Here is a 23,730-nt window from a genome sequence, read left to right on the forward strand (position 1 = left end):
CTGTTTGTCTTGGTGTTTTCTGTTTTTCTTAAGAGGTCACGTTTCAAAAGGGTCTGTTTTGTCATTCAGGGGGCAATGGTGGACTGGAGCTAGGCCAGATCAAGGGTGGGGGTAGGGTAACCGATTGTTGGCTGGGGCAAAAGAGGCAGAATATTCTGAACGTGGCGGCCAAAACACGACACTGTCGTCCTGACAGTCAACAGCTGCTGTCCCCTTTCCTTCTTTTTTCTCTCTTAATCTATCTCTGTATGTGTTTGTGTGTGGGTGTGTGTAGAAACAGACACGCACACTGGCTCCAGCTCCCCTGGGAATGATGCCTATGTCAAACCATAATCACCACTCATGCTGTTTTTAGTGTCAGCCTCATATTTGATACTGTGTAAGTGTTGGTGGTCGTGGTTGTATGCCACATAATATCCTCTGCTCCTCTGCAGCAACAGCTGTAATCTTCGAAATTGTGCTGGCTGCAATTTTCCTGACTTGGCTGCTCAGCTATTCATTTTAGCAACGTCCAATCGAGCTACTGAAAAGTGTTGCATATGAAATGCCCCCAAACATATAGTCTTGCAAAGGTTAGTCTGAGTGTCTTACATCATCACTCCACCAAGTCATTTTCGTGAGCCTCATAAATGAGGACGTTCATCAGCCACGAGACGTACAACTTCAGTGCCTCATCTCTTTTTGCAATAATGGTTCTTTCTTCACGCAGCGTGTCAATTAATTTTTGGCGGTTTAATCTCCAAAATCAAACCATATAATGAAACTTATGGCATTTGAAAAGCTCCAGTGTTTTCACCCTCCATCTCAAAATACAGTAGAGACGAGTGTTTTTGGTGGCCGCGGATCACCGTTGAAGCATGGTTCAGCAATTTTAGTGAAGGAAGCCATAAACACAGTGCAACATTGTTCATGCTTATTTTGGGGATATATACTTAGAATCTTTCACAGTGCCCTGTAAAACAAAGCCCATCATTAGACCTTGTGTGCAGACAGATGGGGATTTGTGTTTCTTTTTGGTGCTGCTGGCAAAAAGTGGAAGTAATCATGTGCCATCTCGGCCTGCAGCTTCACTGGATGTGACTCTCTCTGAGCTGCGGGCTGACTGACAGTGAAGTCATGTGAATGGCTGGTTATTAAACCTGTTGTTCACTGCGAGGCTTCACCACCATTTCCACTATATTCAACACTTGAAGTCTGTCGCAGGAAGTTGGTCGGTCACATAGTTTCCAATGTACCTCAGACATTTGCACCCGCACAAAGAGCTATTCTCATAATATGCAAAGTACGACGGGTTCATCAAAGAGCCGTCTCAGTTGTGGCCTCCTGCACAGTCTTTGTAAAGTTTTACAGATGTGCACGGCCCTAGTAGGTTGAAACATTGTGCAAATGGAATGACAAGCGTCTTTTCTCTCATTATATGCACTCGTATAATGTTTTCGAGTTGCATTTACATCACATTCGACACAACCAGCCAGCAGTGATACTTTACATACATAAAACCATATAGTTACAAGATGAAAGTTGAAGTTGGAAGGTTGTTTTTCCGCTTTTGCAAGGGTGATCAAGTATATGAAACAATTAACTCGACTGAAAATATTAAAAAGGCACCAAATAATTAGCTAATCCTGATTTACTGCCAATAGTAACTATTTAGGTGATGCAGTGATTATAGGGAGTCTTTAAATATAAACCATACATTTTCATATTTCAAAATCCTCGATTTTAAATGTGAATTCGTTCATACCAGTTACTGTTAATGTTAATGTATCATGTAACAGAATTTGCTAGGTGCAACGGAAAAATGATCTTGCATCTCGGCTCCTCGAACAAATACTAGCAGAGAGCAGTCCGTTGGAAATTATTCATATCAATATACACGGCAGGATTCTTTTTACGACAAAGAAACCCAGACACAGTATCCTATTTTGCAAGGAATGCTTTCACCTTTTAAAAAAATTGATTTAATTTAATAGCAGCTAACCCTGACACCGGCGATCTTCAGCATGATAAGATGAGTAGGAGTGGGAGGAATGTGAGAACTTCAGCTAATGTGCTTCGGATCCTGGCAACTCAAAAAGCCGTGCTGAGTTTGTGAGGAGACAGACGGTGGAAGAGGTGGGGAGGAGGAAGGGGAAACTATGAGACTGAGGAGGCAGGGAGGACCATGTCGAGTTGCCGAGGTGTTGACATGTTTATGTAATCTCAGCCCTCGACTTCTCCTCAGCTTTTGCAAATTCCTCCGTTCCCCCTCCGCTCACTCAATCTTTGTCAAGCCCCCTGTGTTAGAGTGACAGAAAGAGGGGGGGGGGGGGGGGCACGGGTGAACACTAGGGCCTTATTGTAGCCCTGGTGGTGGCGGTGTGGCCACTGCCCACTCTGTGGACGGACCTCCCCTCTACAACCCCAGACCATTTCCTGCCCCAGGCTTCCCACCTAATACCAAACAGGCCTCTCCCTCGATCTCCTTTCTATTCAGGCCTGCGTGGGTGCGCCGGAGGTGACATATCGCACCCTTCACTTGGCATGTTTACTAAAACGCTTGGATTTTGGACAATATGATGCACTGTACTACATTTTAAAATTCCAACGAGAAACGTGTCTTGTGTCAGAAACAATATCCTCGCCAGTGTTGAGAATCCGCAGAACACACTACCAACAGTGGGGCTGCTGTTTTTAGAAGCTCCAATCCAAAATGTTCAAAGTGTGGATTAACCAGAGAGAATGTCTGTCACAACCGCATTTAAAATGATGTTTGCAGTGAATCCAATCCATTCCAATAAAAAACATTGCTGACATTGCTGTCTTTTGAAGAGGCAACAGACAACCGGTATTCTTGTTTGGTCAGTGTGGTAAAGACGCAGGTACATCCTTGTGTTATTTTCTTTTTTCATCACTCTCCTTCTTCGCCTGCTTTCGTTCCTCCATCAACATGATTTTCTTTTTCTCTCGCAAGGTTCAGTTTATTTTTGTCAATTGTCCGCCGTTCCACCGTCTGCCACTTCCTACAGTCGGGATGTAAGCTGGGAGAACGCTGTTCACCTCCTTATTTCGGTTACACAACGGGGTGACGCAGTTCCTAAATCCAATCATCATTTTTCAATTGGCCAATCGAGTGTGACTTTTTGGAAGCAAGGCCTTTGAGGACCTACATAAGCGCGCCTGGTGTTGTTGTTCTTCCACCAGTCGTAACATCATGATGACAAGTTTAAACCAAAAAGACGTTCATGTTTCCTCTTTAAGGGGACTCGTTTATTTGAAATGAACCAGACACATTCACCCCTCCCGTTACATAAAAGAGGAATGATTTGCGGACAGTTGAAAAAGTGAGTCTGGCATATTCGTTGAGATTTCAGCATTGAGCTCGCCAGCTAGAGTAGACCACCGACCAAACCCATGAGTATCATCCCTATGTCACCGCGCTTCATATATTTTGCAAGCGTGCATGGACGGATTTGGCTGCGCTACTCCATGGTGTGGCCACACCTTTACGAGGACACTTTCTATGCTTCGCAATGTGCAATATGTGCTTTTGCATCTCAACACATATGTGCCCATGTGCCTACACATATGCGCATGTGATTTATTGTTTATGCATGCTGAGGGAGTGGAAAGTCACAGCAGGAAGGAGATCAGACTTATGATCACACGACAAGGCCTGTGTACAGGAGTTCCCTGTCCTGCGATCCCATCTGTCCCATAAAGAAGCTACTGCTGCCAGATGCCTCCACGGCACTTTTTTTATGGATGGGGGGGGGGGGGGGGGGGGGGGGGGGTTAATGGGGCCGAAGACAGAGACGTGTGTTTTCATGTCATGCATTGGAAAAGAGGGTGTGGAGATTTCTTGGAGGTGCAGACTTAGACTAGATCCAGCCACAGGTTTGCCAAAGTTTTAATGAGCAGGTTGTGAAAGCCAACCGTGTTTGTACCATCACAAGTTTGATGACCTACATTTTCTTTGAAAAATTATAGAAGCTTTTTTTTTTTATTCCAGTCTTTTTCTCTTCACTTGCTCTGTCTATTTTCCACTCTCCTCACATGGTATTTCTCTCATCATCTCCCCTTCGTTTGACGTAAGCTCTCGGCTACATGTGTTTGCAGTTTTGGATATCTCCGTGTGTTTTTGATCTGTGAGAAAATGATGCTAATTCTCTCAGGATTTTCATTTCATTTTCATGGCTCAGGGTCCACGTGAGTCGTCTGCGGGTGGCGTTTTCTTTTTCTGTCTGTTGTTGTACAATGAAGCCAACGTTTAAATTAGTCTCCTCTCGTGTCAATTATCAGATTATTGCCTGTCTCGAGAAAAATGAAATCACTGCTTTTCAGCAAATGGATGGTGTTGTGTTTCGTACCGTAAGTGTTTCTTGTCTTTGTTGTATTCGTATGATGTGGCGTGTTTTAAGCCAAAACCGAGCCCCTCATCAGAGGCTTTCCTTCACGCGGCCTCCCTACGGTGCAGATCACAAACAAAGGCTCTGTGTGGCAACCTTTGGAAAATGAGTGGGTGAGGCGACTCTCTCATGAAACGCACTGCAAATATTAATCTAGGTTAAAGATGGTAGTCAGCTTTTGTTCCCCCTGGGAAGCCCGTTTGGAGCGTATCGCCCGGCTTCACCCCGGCAGTGCACTTTGGGTGCTATCTTGTTTAAATCTCCTCACTCCCTTCTCACTCACACACACACACACACACACACACACACACACTGCTCGTTTCACCCTTCCCCACCTGCAGACAGACGCTCCCTGCTTATCAGCCGCCTATCCCCTCCCGCTTCCGCCTCCTCAACAGCTTATCATAATAAACTGTGTATTTACATTAAACACCACAGTGGCGTGCCTGGGTTTGTCTGACATGATCCAGGAAAAAGTCTGCCGCCTTGACAGCCATAGGTGCCCTGTAATTAGACTGCTCTTGTTCCTCTTTAAGCCTCATTTTCACCTCCTCTTGCCTTTTCTCTCTTCTTCCTCCGTCTCTCTCTCTCTCTCTCTCTCTCTCTCTCTCTCTCTCTCTGTTCCTTTATCCAGAACTTATATCCACCCTCCTCAGACCGACCCTGTGCCGGAGTGTAAATCAGCCCCCGGGACAGGTGGACATCTGCCAGCCATGAGGAGATCCAGGCAGGAATGTGATCACTGATGGAGCTCAGAGAAACATTTGAATCCTGGCACTGAAGAAGGGGGACTCAGCTTTTCCAAAGACTTGTTCCAGCCCCTGCACCTCCTCTTCCTTGGCGGAGTTGACAGGGAGGGATGTTGGTGAGATGCCCTCCGCTTTCCTTTTTGTTTTGTTTGCATCCTTGACTTCTTTCTTTTTTTTTTTTTACGAGAGCATAGGGTAAAGTAGAAAAAAATCGAAGAAAAGGCAGTGGGAGGATATTTGATTTGGAGTGATGAGTCCAAAATAAACCCCCCCTGCGGGGGCGAGATGCGACGCAGTTTCAACTGAAGCGGGACCATGACGAGTTTTTGTGGCCGCTCATGTGCAGGCTGCTCAGGTTTGGCGAGCGGGTTAATGAGTGAAATATGTGGGAATCAGACCAAGATGTTCTTTCAAGCCCCAGCAGGGTGTAGCACAATAACAGCTCCGCTCCAACGTCTACCCCTGTGGAAGAATAAAATGAACCCTTGATTGCACCGCTCTCAGATTTTTCTTCCCTACTTTCCCACGAGGAGTGGTAGCAACGGTAATGAAAAATGTCACCGTGCCTTTCGGAGCGACTGGCTTCGATTGAAATTTGATCAGGACAGAGCTCGGCGTCCATGGCCATTTACAGCTGAGCCCACCGGGGTGGTGTACAGCTCTTACACACGAGGAACTGCTGTTGCCAGTAGAAGTGGCTGCAAAATATGACCAAATATGAGATCTGAGAATATGTGTGCGGCCTCGGTTGTGCGGTCGATCACTGACGCAATTTCATCTGAAGATTTTAGAAAAGTGTTTTGGGGTTGTTGTTTTTTTGTGGCTCACAGCTAGTAGCAATTAGTTTGTCAACTCCCTCTGCATGGGACTTGACTTGATCAATGTGGTTGCATGTTCTTTAAGGCCACTTTTCAAAATAACCTCCTACTGCAGTTATGGCCGGAAGGTGACTCCTGTAAGAAGGTCCAAGTTTTTAATAATAAGCGTTTCTGTGTATTGCAAGCAGAGACATAATTCATTTGCGACTCATTCGCGGACATTCTGGAGACGGTTCTTATGAGTCAAAACTGGTTTTGCATCGCGCGATGCATTGCACATTTTGAATATTTACAGTGATAGTATAATCTCATGAATAATATTACCAGGAGGATAAATATGTTCACTCACCTTAAGTGACTCCCCCCAGCCAATTTATGCGGGACAAATAAGTCTATTTTAAAGAAGTAGTTTGACATTTTTGGAACTGTTTCTTGCCGAGCTCAAAGGAAACTGCTACGTTTTAAAAAAAATGTGCCCACCAGCACTTTTGGAAGTTCACTTATTATCATTTTGTATAGGTTATTTGTTTAATACATGCGGAATAAAAGTGTAAAAACCCAGAGATGTGTACTTCTTCCACACCCATCAGGCTATCTCTTCCCCACACACAGATGTGAGTGTCTTTCTTTTGTTGGATTTTTTCTCATCCAACAAAAAAGCATCAAGAAAATAAACATGCGCACTTTGCCGAGACCTTTTTTTCCCCTTTCTTTTTCTGTAAAAACATCACACGGACAGAGACGAGTGTGCCGGTGAAATCAGACGCTGCTTTTCATCAGTTGTACACGGACAATGTCGCTCCTTTGTTGTTGTTGTTTTCTTGTGACACTGGACTGTGCATGGAAAATCTTGAGCTAATTTCCCTGGAGCTGCTTTCTACCCATTTCCTTAACAACAGAGGGAAAGCCCCCCCACCCCCACCCCACACAGACACACACACACACACACACACACACACACACACACACACACACAACCACTTCTTTCCTCCCTCCTCTCTTCCCAGAGCTTGCCCATTTTAGGCTGTTCCTTTTTTTTTCTCCCTCTGAATAGGGGGGATAGTATGACAGCTTTTCCTGCTTCATGTGGATTGGAGCCAGGAGGGAGAAAACTCTGTTACTCACTCCGTCTCCAACTTTGAGGGGAAGTTACCACCTCTTCCCCAGACGCTGTACACACACGCTCAGGCAGACACACACACACACACACACACATACACACACACACACACACACAGACACACACACACACACACACAGACACACACACACACACACTCACACACACTCTTCAGGACTTGACCACAGCAGCAACAGTGAATCAACAGAAACAGCCAGGACTGCTGTAACGCTGATTTTTTCTTCTAATTTGGTGGGAAAGAAGACGAGGAGTTGCAGCTTGCCTCGGGTTTTCTGTGTGGAATGAGCAGTTGTACAAGGACAGGGTTTTTTTTTTCTCTTATCACTGACTGGTGAGTTTGACAGTTCATTAAACTTCAGTGAACCACAGCTTTTCTGTACATCTACATTTACAATAGGTGCACTTTTTTTCGGGAGAAAAGAGAGTCTAAAGTTTTATCCCTTTGCAGCTTATGTGAATTAAAAGTTTGGCAGGCTTGTGTGGAGGGGCGTATGTTAGGGAAAACTTCCATGTGCCATAAATTGTGATATCTGGTTTCCACAGCTAGCAACTCTAGTAAGTTTTCATAACAGCAGAGTAATATTGAGTAAACACATTGATGAAGCCTTTTCTGGCACGATGGTGATTTTGAATTTAAATTTGTTTGCAATAATTTGTAAAACTTATAAGGCTTGTCCAGTGTTTGTGTTGGTATCAGCCCAGAACAGTGTCAGTGCATCATTGTGTTGTCGAGTTAGATGTGTGTGTGTGTGTTCAACATGAATCCGATAAACCAGTGCCAAAGAGGAGCTGATGCTGCACTTTCTAGTTGAGACGGAGGCAGGAGATATGGCTTCCCTGTGCAGCTGCACATTATTGGCTGTAACCTTGTGGTGATTAATTAGTTGTCACCTTGCTACAATCAAAGCAAACATCCTGTCGCGTTTTGTAATTTCGAGGGGTGAGAGACACACCAGGGATGTCAAATACAGGTTTTGAGAGTGAGCTGCATTTGGCTCTGTTTCTTTTTCAGCTGTTCATGGAACAACAGCTAACCATATGCTTCATTTCTCATAGCTCTCTCTCTCTCTCTCTCTCATCTGGACGTTTACGGATAGCACCTCTTATCAGGGAGAAAGCGAGGTGAGGGAGGTCATGGCTGGAGGCTGGACAGGCCTGGGTTGCTCTCAGTGGTCTCCTTCAATTTAGGGCTATCTGAATGAGCACCAGCACTTTGGCTGTGCCTCCTCCAGTCAATCAGATAGACAGACCCTCCGCGTAGTGTGAATGCTTACTGTCGCTAAGTAACTGCTTCAAGGCCTCACGGCTTGGGAGATTTGACCCGTGCATGACCCCTGCGAGCTCTTCACGGGGGCAGACGTTCCTCTTTCCAAAACTCCACTGACTCGCGGTCATCAGCGGGGCCTGTCTTATGTGTCTTGAGGATGGTTGTTAACGTATTCACAGGTCAGAGGTCAGACTCCGATTTGAACTGCTTGTCTAAAGTCCTGGGGTACCAATCTGTTTTCAGGGGAGATACAGAAAGTTTCATCCTACACCAAGTCAGCGTGAGTCAAGAGAAAAGAAACCCCACACACATTAAACAGTGACAAGAAGAAAAAAAAACCCCACAACTGCTTGCATTAAAAGGGGTGAAACATAATTCAATTGCACAATATTGTTGGACAAGAAACATCCACTTAAAGCCAGAAATGGGGGCCTGTGATGATGCCATCTTGGATAATGCTCTCACAGACAATGCATTGGGCTGAGAAATGAGTTTTGTCCTTTAGCAGTGTTATCTTTCTTGCAAAAAACTGTGTTGTTATAACAAAACAGTCCCAATGGATGTTCTCCCAGTGACCTGTGTGGGGCAGCTCCTTTAAATTTCAGTTTCTCATTTAGTGTATGGCTTGGGGAGAGAATTATTTTATTAAAGATATTATCTTGGACTGTGGCAGATTGCCTAAAAAACAACAAGGTAACTTGCAATTATACGTTCAGCAATTTATTTCACACAGGATCATGTGTCTCTTATGCCTCAGTATTACTTGGACAAGCAGAAAGTTCATTGTTGGGTGGTCAGGGTCTGTATTGTAACACTGTGCAAAAAAGCTAGTGCAACAGTAAATGGCAAATGGAAAAGCTTCAACATGCATAAAATGAAATGAGTTTTCACCGTTTCCAAACTTAAGGGGGCAGTAACTGACCTTAGCTGACCTTTGATTGTGACTGGCCTCTATTTCTCTAGTTGGGACTGTCCGATGGTAAAACGAGAGACAAATAAGTTAGATAACAGGAAGGATATATATTATATACAGAATCATTGCATATAGGACTTGAAATGCATAATGGATCCCATGGTGCAAGTGTCAGCCCGATCAGCTGATCGTCAGCTGATGTCTTTGAACTACAGCCATACACCCATCAACAGAGTGGTCCATTCAGACATCTCATTGTTGCTGCCGGTGATTTGCTTTTGCTGCAGCTAATTATTATTTCTGCCCAGTGAGGAGTAAGTAAATGACAAACTTAAAATGCATCCTGCACTTTTTTTAATTCAAGGTGGTTGATTAATAATGTGTTGAACCTTTTACTTACAGTACTCTCTTGGCACAATGAAAATATGAAAATGGTCTCACTGACACAATTGCGATCATTTGAGGGCCTTTGCCAGCTTCTGGTTTTCCCTTTTCAAACCTTCGTGAATACACAGTATTATGATCATCATATTGGAAATTGATACTATAGAACGCGGAAAGTTGAATCACTGCACCTTTTCTCTTTTATAACCTGTGGTGCCGATGGCTGTTCAACATGCTAGTCCACTTGGTTCACTTAATCCAACACAGCTACCAACTTTTACTTTCACCACACAAACACGATGCCCGTCACAACATTTCCAAACCCCCTTAAATCTCCCCGAGCTGCATCATGCTCAAGAGTAGATTCTGCGGTACCAATCAAGAAAAAGGGCAAACACGTGTTTTGTGTCACAGGGTAATCCACAGGGTCCGCCATGTAATTGATACAGTATGTGGTGTTGGCGTGCTGCTGGATGGCGGCCCGGATCAATGTACAGGGGTGAGATCATTGCTCTATTTTTGGAACTTGGATTTAAGATGATTCAAACCCCACTGTGATTTAGTGAACTAAAGAGGAATTGTCATGGTAATCAATTTCAACATACAGACACACATGCACAAACAAACCCCGTGAGCAAACACACACGGCTTTGGGTGCATGCGGCTCCCTACTTCCACGAGCTCTGCTCGATTTGCCTGATTGCCACTGTGATAACGGCGGCACGAAGCGAAGATGACACAAGGGATATCTACTCTTCATTTACATAGTAAAGAAATTGGAGTCTGACTCACATCAGAAACACATCTGGCTGCTGTTAACCACTTGCCCTAACCCCCCAGCTCACTGCCATGTCTCTATTACCCTCCCATTACCTGGGGTAGTCCAGAAAAGATGTTCTTCGCAGCACAAGCAGTGCACTGTGGTTCACTTTTTATGACACAAGTATACTGAGGGATGTTTTGCAGGCAAGGGTTGCAGTTATTCTGTACCAAGCTGGCGCCATGTTGGCTAGGGATGCACAAATCCGATACTGGTATTGGATATTGGTCCGATGTTTACTCAAATAGCATGATCCGTTATCCTTGACCGATAAGCTGATCCATTCAATTCCATTTGTTGTTATTCTATGTCTTCATACATATGCTCAGATTAGTTGGCAGCAGTTTGGAGGCATTTCATGCATGCAGCTAAATGCCTCCACACAGTGAAGCATATACCTGATCAATTAAACAATAGTATTGTTTTATTTGTTGGATCGGAGCATACAGATTTATTAGGGGCGTAACAATTCTGGAAATTGACGGACGGTTCGGTTCAGACCTTGTTTTTTAAGAACAGACTTTGGTTCATATGTCTATGTACCCAAAAATATCCCGACAAAGTTGACTGGAATGTGTACGGGAGATTGCAATCAAAGGGTTGTTATGCATCTTGAGCTAATTTAGCTAGTCTAACTTTTACCACATGAATGGAAAAATTGTGTTTTGTTACATTAGTAAGGACTCGCAGGGATTTTGCGGTTCTGTTGATCTGTATCAGGATACGACATTGTGGACATTTGTATCACTTTTTATAGTCTTGGTTTCAGGATTGTTTCACCCCTGTGTGTCATGTTGAAATTATAAGTCTACTCTTGTGGAAAAGTGTCACGTCTAAGGTCAAATATATTGCTGTCCAACGATGCCTGACTGGTTTGATTCTGAGTCTTTGTCAAATAAATTGTACGTCAACACCTCAGAGAAACAAGGCTTTCTTTCAGGTCTATATTAAACACAAACACATCCCACAACTTTGGACAAGACTGAATCATCTAATGGAAAAAAACAAGACGATTGAATAGTGCACCAACAACACGGGTTAAGATCATGATTTATTTACAGGTAAGACCTACTCAAGAGGAAACCTAATAAAACCTGGGCAAGTTTGGACATTTAAGCTTTCACTGAATCTGTTTGTCTCTGCACCTAAAATGTATTTGGTTTTACCTGCAGAGGGGGTCAACTTAGCATCATAGTCAATATATAAAGGTCAATATACAGTATATTGTCTCTTCTCAATTATTTTTGGACAATGGGAAGGTGACAAAAAGCCTCTTTAAGGGGTTGACAAAACAATCTTCTCAATGCCCAGTCACTTGCTTTCATTCTGGAACTTTTGACCATATCACATGGTATTCAACAGCAAATTAAGATGGCTCAGTCGTCATTTTGGGGTAGAAGTCGAACCTTAAAGATTTGTCATTTGTGTTGGCTCAACAGGTTTGAAGTTTGTTTTTCACTTTGCAAACAGCAGTCCACGAAACAACGAATTCTGTTTGCTCCAAGGCATTCGGCGGCATCATGCAGTCTCCGTCAGCTGACGCAGTTTGAAGCCGTAGAGGATTGCTCATAATTTACAGACAGTTTGAACATCATCATTTCCATCACAACTGCCAATAGGAGTCTCTAACCTTGTACTTAAGATATGGGATCAAACATTTCCGATCAGGTTCTGCACAATGGCGGTGATAAATCAGACCAATCCGACCAGAGTGCAGGTACTGACTTAACTCCCAACATTTTTTTCATTTTTCCTCAACATTTTGTATTCACTATATTGCGTACTGTAAAAAAAAAAGAAGACATCAATTTGAGAGGGAATGGGGTATTTGTTGGACATGCAACAACGATTCCCAGCCAGAATCAAACCAGAGACTTTGCTGTTCTAAATATGTTGTTTAGAGATAAACATGTTTAATAATATGTTTATCTCTTCAGTGCTTTACAATCTCTCCCTATTGAAGATGCCTAGTTTCTTGTCCCGCCTTTGATTGTAGCAACTCGAACTTGTGTCTTTTCATGTGGTGCACGAGGCAGCGTCAGACCTTGGTTCTACCCATTACTTTCAAAAACCCACATTGGGTTGTTTCAGAATATTTAAGTTCATCGCATCACTCTGTGAAAAACAGCATCTCATTGATAGATGGCACAAAATCGAAGTATTTGCATAAACTCTCTGACTGGTCTGTTTGGGGTCGGCCTCACCTGGAGCTCCATTTTTCCATATTGATGGCAACCACATCCCTGTCCTGTTTCCAAATGCAACAAGGTTCCTCTCGGTGAGAAACGCTGGCAGGCCTTGACAAGAGGAAAAGCGGCACTAACAGTTAGCACAGCTTGAATCCCAAGATCTTCCTGTGAAGAGGAACTTGGAAGGAATTCACTCTTACTTTCCCCCGCAAAGTCCTTTTGCAAGCGTCTTGGACGTGGAGAAATCTCCCTGTGGCTTCCACGAGAAATTACCTCCACCCCGTGGACCTTCATGAACGCTTTCACAGACTCTGTAAATGGAGATCTAGGTTTTGGACAATGTTTCTGTTTGCTGAGTGGAAAGTGGGAAAGCTTGAAGTTCCATTATGCCTGAAGCCTTGGGAGACCAAGCTCTCTTGCTTGATTACAGGTGGGTGATGGATGGCTTGTAGAGACATCCAGCAGATATTTCTGTGATACAGTTTCAGATTCCTTGGCAGTTTGTAGGTAGCTGTTAACCTTTCAGCAGCGACGGGGGAGAATTTCATCTTGAGTCACAGAATAACTGAGCCAAGAATGGGCTCTGATTCTGTACCAAGCAGAGTTTCAGAATTTGCTCAACAAGCTGAATCTTATTGAATAATTTGAATAAATTACCCTCAGTGGCTTGTTTGATGTTATTCACATTAAGTCCAGAATGTGGGTTTTTTTCTTCAGTAACAGCCACAGAATCAAAAAGCAACTTTTTAATGAGCACAATTAAGAGAAAAAAACAAATACTATGTAAGATGCCATAAATTCTTTTGGCAGCTTCAGTGATGCCCTTTACTACAGAGTGCATATGTGTGAACTTGAGTTTGATAAACAATGAAATGTGATTAAACCCAAGCCTGGCTATTTTCTTTTCTGTGCAGATCCGTCCCAGGCGAACCACAGAAAGACTGTCCATTGTGCCAGGAATTGCTTTGGCTGCAGAGAAATTCAAGATATTAGAAATATTTCTTTCCCCCTGTGGTTTCGGCGTGTGTCATGACAATGAAGAAAAAGCACTGACTCGCTTCTGACCTTTTCATCTTCTGTATGAATCAAATGTGGCCTGACTCCCTACATTAATTCCGCCGAAGGGTTATGACTTTGATTCCTTCGCCGTGGAAGAGGAGCATTGTGGTTGGACGGTTTATGAAACAAGTTTCACTGGAGAAGTGTCTGGGGAAAATCACCTCGCCTCACTTTGGAGGTCCGCCCCTGTAAGGAGGCACCCGATAAATCACCCAGTTGACGTCTGCGTACAGCATACAGCTCAGTCATGTCTGTCCAAAACTTATCTCAGACAATGGCAATGATGCTGAAGGGAGGCTTCGACCCCGGATGTTGTCCCTGCGGAAAGGGACAAACCCTGCGGGAAGGAAGAGCCATTGTGGTTATCTCTGAGTGGATGGCCACCAAAAATACCTCACTGCATGATAGCGTGGAGATTTTCTTCCACTCGGCTCCTGCACCCGAACCAAAGCAAACAGTGCTGAGGTAGAAATAGTGTTTGACCTCTTCTCAGGCCACAACAGCACAGTAGTACTGTGTTTGTGCTGGCTTCAGTGAGAGCACACTTTCTTACACAAATAGCTCATCGCTGACTGACGGATTTTGGGGGAAAAAACAAAATAGCTGAGCGGGTTGCGACCTTTATCATTCGTCGCCGGCGATATACTTTGTTTTGATTTAATTTGAGATGTATTTGTTTCCCACACAATTTAAATAATGTCCAGATGGGTCAACTAGTCAGCAGCATGTAGAGGACTCAAGAGTGTTTGACCTCAAGATATGAGGCCGGGAAAGAGTTAATGATAACCTAGCAGGGACAAAAAAAGGACTAAACATTAACATCACAGGAGCTCAGATGTGGACAGAGACACGCGCTGCAGATGAACGCGAATGTACAGTCTGTAACTAAATAATGAAAGCCACACGGGGGCTCGGATCGAAAGACATAAATGACCAATTCTAACATACAGTAACTGCACTGAAATATGTTTTTAGAAACTTTATGCAGGTTTGCCTTGTGATAACACCAGTTTGTGTCCTGACATTTACAAGTGTGAATTGGAATTTTGTTGAAGTGCACAACCTGGTCCTAGCCAGAAGGGTTGTCTAGATTTCATTTTGCTCTTTCGTTACTTCTTTCTTTTAAATTAAACATGTTGGGGTATAGTTTTAATATGTAACATGAGGACGGCTGTTTCGATTCATAATATTTGCCAGACTATTCATCATGTAACTTGAGTAAAACGCGGTGGGACAAAATTACACCAATTCGCTCTCGTGCGACTATCATGTTCTGACGACGGCCTCATTTTCAAGGCTGGAGAGCAACATGTGCCAGAGAAAAGCAAATTGGGTCACTTGGAGAAAATGACTTAAATGTTGAGTCATGGATAATACGTAAGTGGCGAGGAGAGGGTCTGTTAATAATTACCTTCTGGAGATGCAACGAAAACACAACAAAACAACACGGGCAGGATAATGAGAGTTCAGATGGGCTTTTAAACAGGTCTCCAGTTGTCATTAACCAACGGTAACAGTCGCCCGAGTCCTGGTGGAGCTCAGGTTTGCTTCATTCCAGTTGGCGAGGACGCCAGTTACGGTACTGTAGGTGTCCAGTCATTAGCTTTGACCTTGGCTTTGAGAGCGACTGTAGTCATCCGAGCCATTCCCTTTATTACCCTTGAGACAAAAACAAAATAGCTCATTGAAAGGCCTTGTTCTTCAGCTCTGCTTGGGTAATGATGAATAGATTCCATTAGTGGGGGGGGGGGGGGGGGGGGGGTAGACTCTGGCGGGAGGGAGGAGATGAACTTGTTCATAATTGAAAAGAAAGGAAGGAAGCTCGACAGGAAGACACTGCGTAGGTCCATCCCTGTTGAGCAGAAACAAAGGGGCCCATCGTCTCGCTCCCGTGGGGACCCGAGGGGGTGGCCTGGAAAGCGTGTTGCCATGGTGAACGCTCTGTCACTTAGCCCCCGACTGCTGCCTCGGTCAGGCGCTGTGCAGTGTACACAGGATCTGCCAAGAGTCAGCGAGATCAAAATCTGCCCCGCAGAAGCACAGAGGCTGTGCCGAACCGACCTGCAGCTGGCAGAGGAGCTTGTTCCCTAAACATAGCAACAAGAAAAAGTTTACAGCATTTTTCACAGACGACAATCTGCCCATACCTGGCATGAAATGCACTAACCCCCCCAGCAAGTTCTATGGCTTTTATTGCATAAAGGAAGGTGATTCTGGTAGATTGTATAGTGTTTTTATTTGCTAGAAGTGAGAAGGGAGCTTGGTGCTTGCAGGGAAACCCCTCCCCTTATTCTGCACTGCAGCTAAAGTTTGCACAAATAAAAAGTGAGCATAATCTGAATTGTACCCAATTAAACAACTATAATTATATAAGTCCTGCATAACGAATAGTCCTGTAATCTCAACACTCCGTATATCACTCTGGGATGGTACAAAGCAGTGGCTGCCAACATCAGTCCATTTCGAACTGAAGAGATATTATAGACAGTTTTTAGTTTCTACTCACACTGAACCAATCTAATTATATTAAAGACACATCCGATGGTGGTTAAACATAAAATCCCGCCCCAATGATTCCCCTAAAAATAACTTTAATTTAAGGTGGATAATATAAAGATGTTGTTTGCTTTTGCTTTTTCAGACAGCTTGGACATTCCTGCGCCTTTGCAGCCTCTGTTCATTTTACCCTGTGTAGGCTCAAGAGAGCACAGTTGAACCAACTGCTGGCAACCGAAACGCCCCCAGCCTCTTTTCGGGCCGAGTACCCTGCAGTAGGCCTGTCGCTGTTTGCATTGCAGACACCTCAGTGAGTTTGGCTCTAATGTAGCCTGACGTCTGTGTGTGTGTGTGTGTGTGGGTGGGTGTCTCTTCTCTTTCTCTCTCTTTTTCTGTGTGTGTGTGTGTGTATGCTCTTGTCTCAGGGTTGCCAAATGAACCGTTCAGCCTGAGGACCAAAGATCACGGGCCCCGATCCAACAGCAAGCGGGAGAAAGCGAGCGGCGCTTGGTCATTTTGCATCCATTTTCCAACTTCTCGTTACACCATGAGCTGGGACTGAGTGATTGCTCCTAGGTTTCATTTTGTGGTAAGTTTTTATTTTCTATCTGCACTCCACTTTGTGTTTTTAAGTTTTTGTTGGTGGGCCACACTACATATGGCTTACATGTGGTTTTTATGGCGGAATTTTTAACAGAACGCTGCGTCAACAAATAAGCACAAACATACACACATAAATCAATGAGGTATTCACATCTTGAGTCAGGCGGACTCAGGCGCTCGGGTTATTAGCGGGTGTAATTTGGAGGTAAATGCAAACACAAACATGTGGTTTATACAATTGGAGGACCCCCCTATGATCTGTGTGAAGGCACAGTGACATGTGGTTCGACTTAGAGAGCAGCGCACACAGGTTAGAGTTGGGGGGGCTTCAGAGTTCGTCGTCATGTCACATGAACATGGCATTTTTCGCCACAGCCAGCCACAACACAGGACACGTTAATGGGGGAACGTCGGCTGCAAAGATTAAAGGCGCTTCCTTTTATTTCGAAGCCGTCTGTCTGCCGTTTGCCGCGTTTAACAAAATGGCAAAGTGGAGGAGAAAAGCCAGAGTCAGCAGGAAAGGGGTGCAGGGTGGCGAAAGAAGGGGAGCTGGGGAAGGTGAACAGAGGGAACACAGAAAGACCCAACGGCACAACACAACCCCGCTGCGGTGTTCCACACATGCAAATCTAATAAATGCTTTGTTTCAGACGAAAAACAGACATGTTCCTTCTGAAGACAATAGCTACTAAGTGGGGAGGTAACATGACGGTAACACAGAGGACGCGATACGGATAATTGCTGGAAAACAGAAAACAGACTGCGAAAGGCGAATGAACGCGCACCGCGCTTGCGTCTCTGTTTTTCACTCCACACAGGAACAGTTAAAAACACAACAGGGCTCCTCAGACTGACAGGATGCCGGGAGGACAGAAAGCTTAAATGTCAGGGACACATTTTTTTTTTCACTCCCAAAGACGACAAATAAGTCAGCGGCACATTGGCCTTTCCCTCTGCTCTTCACAGACTGATCTGGGAGTTCTATCAGGCCGGAAAGAGTCCTTTGTGGGTACTCAGAAAATTGACTCTTAACCTACGTTTATAGAGGGCTGCCGTGCTGCAGAGAAAATGGCAGAGGCAGAGTGCCATGTGCCAAACGCATTATGATGATCCCAGATGAAGTCCGTACTTAAGGAGGACACAGAGGAGCTTTTGTTTGACACTCGAAGGCCCCATCCCACCCACCCCGAAGCATATGAGGCCAGGCGGAGCGACGTCCGAACGCTGCACAGAATGTAAACCCCGGAGGAAGGGTCGTCGGCTTATAAGCACCTGGAAGAGCATTTATAGTTTTTCTAGTTGCAGTATTCACCGAAGCCAGATTTGACAAATGTGAATATATCTGTTGTATTTCAGGTGTGAAGAAATAACAAAGTGAAGATCACCATGGACGTGAAGAAAAAGGAAATGGACCTCTTGAGCAACAGCATAGCTGCTTATGCGCACATTAAAGGTACGATACGCTCGGCTTCAGCCCGGCAAAATCGTTTTTTTCAACATTCAACTTTATCTGATGTGGTTCATTTGTGTCCTTTCTTTAGCAAACCCGGAGAGCTTTGGTCTCTACTTTGTGCTCGGAGTGTGTTTCGGCCTGGTGCTCACGCTCTGCCTCCTGGTCATCCGCATCTCCTGCAAGCCACGGACCAACGTCGCGCCCTCCACGCCAGAGAAAAAACAGTTGAAAGACATCAGCGAGGAGGAGGAGGAGGAGGAGGAGGAGAGTGAGGATGAAGATGACGAAGAAGGGGTCGATGTTGAGGCGCCGGCCCTCTTGCCCATCACAGAAATCCCTGTTGGCAATCACAACGGCCCCTCGGATGGGACGCTGGGGCGCGTGAACGTATTCACTTCAGCCGAAGAGCTGGAACGGGCACAGCGACTGGAGGAGAGGGAACGTATCATACGAGAGATCTGGAGGAACGGCCAACCTGATATTCTGGGGTCGGGCACAGGGACGATTGGAAGAGTGCATTACTACTAAAAGGGCTGACGAGGGAAGCACTAACTGCAAACTCTGCGATGGATTGACACAGACCTTTGAGTGGGCCCGGTGTCCCTGAAGCCTGCACGACTTGAGAACCTGTTAGATACAAACTGACACGTGGAAACGGGCAAAACGGTGATGTGCCACACTGACTCGGCTCTGACGGAGCCGGACTTTGAGATATTGCACTTGTTATTATGCAATGTTACTTTAACTGACTACATGAACTTAAACCAAGAGATGTCTTTACAACCGATTAAGCCACATGGAAGAAGGGGCGGTGTGAATGCGGGAGGTGATGGACGTGTGAAGTAATCAGTCTTTTAAAATGTATGGTGCTTAAGGACATTAAATGCACACAACTAGGTTTATGTAAGCAAATTAATATGTACTGTATGTTGCAATGAAGATCATTTGTTTGCAGTGTAAAGGAAAAGGAAATGACATTGTCTGAACAAACAGCTATTATCCAATGGGGATGGAGGGATGGGGGGTCAGATTATGGTGAAAAGACAATTAAAATTGGCGTCTTTAATTTATAAGTACATTTCCTTCATGTCTATGTTTTCAGGGGTACTTCCACCAGAGGAAATGACAGAATCAAAGTATTAAGCTGAAGCAATTTACCGTTGTTTCTCTTCATAATGCCCAAATGTCAGACAAATATACAACACAGAGCTCATCTTCTCCATACCTTTGGGCCATGGATTTTTAATCAAGTTCAAAATAAGTATATTTTTTATCAGGAGAGTTTCATTATTTTTCATTTATTATTTCTGCTCAGTGTCTCTGTCTTAAAAGATTAAAGAAGAAAGAACTTTTGTAATAAAATTTCCGGGAAATCCAACACAATCCTCTTGTCGCAGTAATGTTTGTGAGGCTCACGATGGGGGTCACGATTGTAGGGCAGACGTCGGGAGCGGATGTACAAATATCAAGCACACCCTTTGAGAAAAGGCGGTTCGTTTAAACACTCCGCACCTGTTCACTCGTTTGTGTTCTCCTACTCTTGGTCCTGTGGTAATGTCAAGGCAAACTTCGACCGTGTTCAACCATGTTACTTGCAGTCAGTTTAAAAAAAATAATAATTTGCGCCGCTGACCCCGTCGAATGTCGTCACTGCATTTTGGGGCGGTTGGTCCTCAAACGCCACTTCAAGCCGGAAGACAAAGGTTTCACCTCACCTGAGTACAAGCACCGGGATCACGTCACACGGATGAGTATGAACTGTTCTGGCTCTGTTGAGCTGCTATTTCAGTGCTCGACGATGATTTTTGCCACGCTAGCAGTGAGATGCTGTAGGCCGGTCCACCATTTTGGTCCAGATTCAAATGCTGGATGGATTTATTCCAAATTTCTGTCTAGAAAATACATGAAATAAAAGATAATGACACGGCCCACAGACCTAAGTGAGCCCCCTCCTCGAGCATTTTGGTTTGGCAAGATTGGAATTTTAGTTTAGACTGTTGACAAAATTTGACATACAGGCTTTCATGTTTCCCAGAGGATGTATCCCAAAGACATCAGCGATCCTCTCATTCTCTTTATGGTTTCTTTACTGCAGGCTGAAATGTTTGGATCCAAGTGTAATGTCTTGACATTCAGTGGATGGACCTTGGCATGAAATGTGCCACAGACGTTCATGTTCCCCACAGGATGAATTGTAGTAACTTTAGGAATCCCCCCTGGACTTTCACCAGCCAGGGATAATTCTGGTTTACGACGACCAAATGCCTGCAAAACTAATCACATTCCCATCAGCCTCGGCTGTTTTTAGTGCTAAACAAGCAAATGTCAGGAAACAAACTAAACTAAGATGCGGTGGAACATGAGGATTTACACTGACATTGTGAGCAGAGTTGCTGGCGTGGCTATAAACTATTGTTAAATTGTCCGTTTAAAGCTCTGCTGACCGTGCTGTCTTTTTGCCGTGTCTCGGAGTTGTACCGGCTGCTTACTTCTGTTCTTATGCTGCTGATATGATGCTGCTGGCTGCTTGTTCCTGCTCGTATAAATGTGCTCCTACCCTGCTGATATTACAATGCTGGCTGAATTTTGTCTTGTGCTGTTAATACTGTATGTGCATACTTCTAATCTCTGTTGGTGCAATGCTGCTGGCTGCGGCTTTCTGCTCTTATTCTTCTGATTTGCAGTGTGTGCGGGACTTCGATCGCTATTTAATGTCCAAATTTGTGACTGGCTTCCCAGCAGCGGTTGAGCAAATATTCTTTTGTTTGGCTGTTTGCCATGTTCAGTATGATTCTTTAGTGCTTTTAATTTATACAGCAGTGACACTTGATATTCATGTTTGAATACTATGTGCGTTGGGCTGAATTGGTATTGCGACCTCTTTATGTTTCTGATTTATGAAGTTTCCTGATGGCGCACACTACTGACTTGCGTCTCTACTAGGGTAATATTTTACAGTGGCTTCAGGAATGCCAATGTAACGGTGACCACAGCTCATTGATATGATTATAACGTCCTTCAAACATTTGGCTTCGCAGTAGTCTGCTACACATTCACTGAAGACACTTAACACTGTATTTGTCTTATAGAAATATTTGAGTTACTGCTCGCTTCGCTGTTTTTCTTTCTTACATCTGTACTGCTGCTGCTTCTGTGGTTGACTTGCTTCTCTCTGTCCATGCGCTGATAATGGTGTGCTGCTGCTCACTGATTCATAACATTACTAACATTTGTCTCAGATCGATAGATTATTACTTGATTGGAAATGCTTCGTTTAGGAGTGGTCATACTGGTGCCAGCCCCACAGAAAGAAGGTGCCCACACACAGTAGCTTCAACATAATGGCCGGTGTCAGGCACTGCTTCTAATGTGGTGGGGGTCAGAGCTTTGGGGGGTAACATCAACTCTGTACTCAAATAATGAATTTGTTCCACTTGAGTTCACTGACTGGAATACTGTTTGCCTGCCAATAAAGTCTTAAAGGACATTGATGTTAATTGATGTTTGTACTGGACATTATCGCAAGTCTATCTCTAGGTTTGGTGCTCTACAAGTTATGAAAGTATGAATTCTTGCCACGTCAATAAAGCCATACGGAAGGGGAAAATATGCTAAATACTCATGAGGACATTGTATGTGTCGACTTTCTCTCTATTGGCCAACCCTGTAGGGCCCTCATCCTTGTGCAGTGAGGCTGGTATAGTGTTGCATGGAGGAACGCCACGGTTGGAGGTAGGAAAGCAAGCCAAGAAGAACTTCCACAAGAGTCCTCCTCAAAGTTCGCCAGAAGAGTAGACAGACTCTGCTTTCAGACGGAGCCCACACTGAAGTCTTCTCTGTTGAGGTCTTGGAATAGCCTCTCATGTGGTCACAGGCTTTTCCGAAATCAGTGGCGTACATGGTGTGTAGACTCTTTGAAGTAGCTGTGTAGTTATATTTGTGTAAACCCTTGGCGGATGGCGTCTACCTCAAAATCATAGGACCCAGAAAATTTCTCGCCCGAGACTGACTATTTTGAATAATGTCCTTTTTCATTTGGCATAATGTAATCGGGACCCGCATGTAATTAGCAGCAACGTGTTTTTAACCAATATGGCAACTATGAAAAAAAAATACATCAATGAAATTAAGTGAGCATCAACAAGAAGGCCATCTGAAAGCCACACCAAAGCGTGGGAAAGGTCTCCCCAAAGACGAGCCTAATACAAAATGTAAGGCTGTCATTTGTGGCTCTTTGGCTAAATCCAGAAAACACCACTTTACAGATGATAACATCAGTAGCTACGTCCGTGCTTTGTAGCTACTCCTGAACTGCTCACTATAAATTGTTCTCATTCATTTACAATGGTCACATTTTAGGGAGTAGAAAATGCATCAAAGTTAGTTAAAAGTTAAAAGCCATCCTTGTTATGATTCCCCTCGGTCAATGGCTCCATATCCAAATTATATTTTTAATATGTGGCAGATTTATTACAATTTCCCTCGAGCTTGTGCATATGATTTGACTCTGAATAGGGCCTGCTTTCTTTGACAGAAGTGAACTGTTCTTTCGCAGTTCAGCTCCTCTGTCACAATTTCTAATTTTAACTTTGTGTGTGTGTGTGTGTGTGTGTGTGTGTGCGTGACCTCTGAGCTCCAAAATGGTTCAGTTTTCAACACTCAGTTTTCAATAATTGCAGTAGTTTCCTCCTACCAATGTTCACAGCGAACTGGCGGGGTGCTGTTAGCATCCATGGTCTGCAGCACTGTTTCTTGCAGGTAAGTCACACAAGTGGTGTTTTATGATTTATAGGGTTGCCTGTAATGTAAGCAACGCCTGTCATCACTGAGATTATTGTAGCTTTTAAAGGTCCCTTAGTAAAAGAAATAAAATGTGTGCGAGTGTGTGTTTGTACAGAAAGGGCATTCATTTCAAAAATGTATGATTTCTGCAATATCATCTGACCCCTTGTTTGTTTGGCCTAATGCATTTCGCCCCGTGTTCTAGAGGGAGCGTGCCCTTGATGACCATTATTCAACACAGTTTTTAAAAATAGTATGTTCCCATGGCAGTTGCAGGAGCACCCGGTCCCTGATGAGCTCCAGATGTTGTCCAGATGTGCTCTACAGTGGGCAACGCAAGTAGGCTTAGACAGGAACACAACACCACCACCACCACCACCACCACCATTTGGAGCCGAAACCAAATCTATATGTCTTATTGAAGATGGCGTGATCCAAATGTGGTCAAGTTAAATAGCTTTCTCTATGGCGGGTGCAAAAACATTTCTCATTTAATCTTATGCATGTTCACATGGATGGCAATGAGTCACTGTTTTGAAAGTTTTCAGGGTGAGTCAGTGATATGGGAAGCCTTTTCCACTTCACTGCAAAGAAAGCAGTGGACCACGAACTTTGTATAAATCCTGTAGCATTTAAAAAGATTTTGTCTCGTAACATAATCGTCCGTT

The 23,730-nt window shown here is 44.2% G+C and overlaps 1 protein-coding gene across 2 annotated transcripts; it reads left to right on the plus strand.

Annotated features, from left to right (window-relative positions):
* Positions 1-4,902: 4,902 nt before the first annotated feature.
* On the plus strand, positions 4,903-19,559 carry eva1ba (eva-1 homolog Ba (C. elegans)). 2 transcript variants are annotated; one of them, XM_035635028.2, is made up of 4 exons: positions 4,903-5,253; positions 16,650-16,813; positions 18,184-18,280; positions 18,369-19,559. In XM_035635028.2, the coding sequence occupies exons 3-4, from the start codon at positions 18,214-18,216 to the stop codon at positions 18,806-18,808; spliced, it is 507 nt and encodes a 168-aa protein (XP_035490921.1). In that variant the 5' UTR covers positions 4,903-5,253; positions 16,650-16,813; positions 18,184-18,213; the 3' UTR covers positions 18,809-19,559. The 2 variants fall into 2 exon arrangements, with proteins under 2 accessions (XP_035490921.1, XP_035490911.1); XM_035635018.2 differs by lacking the exon at positions 4,903-5,253 and adding an exon at positions 7,059-7,427.
* Positions 19,560-23,730: the final 4,171 nt, after the last annotated feature.

The sequence above is a fragment of the Scophthalmus maximus genome, chromosome 1 (assembly GCF_022379125.1).
Source record: "Scophthalmus maximus strain ysfricsl-2021 chromosome 1, ASM2237912v1, whole genome shotgun sequence".
Taxonomy (NCBI): Eukaryota; Metazoa; Chordata; class Actinopteri; order Pleuronectiformes; family Scophthalmidae; genus Scophthalmus; species Scophthalmus maximus.

What these genes read in the sequence shown, in the direction of transcription:
- eva1ba (XM_035635028.2), top strand. Translation starts at nt 18,214, where the DNA reads ATGGACGTGAAGAAAAAGGAAATGGACCTCTTGAGCAACAGCATAGCT. An exon ending in TGCTTATGCGCACATTAAAG is followed by an intron (nt 18,281 to 18,368) that starts GTACGATACGCT and finishes TCCTTTCTTTAG; the next exon opens with CAAACCCGGAGAGCTTTGGT.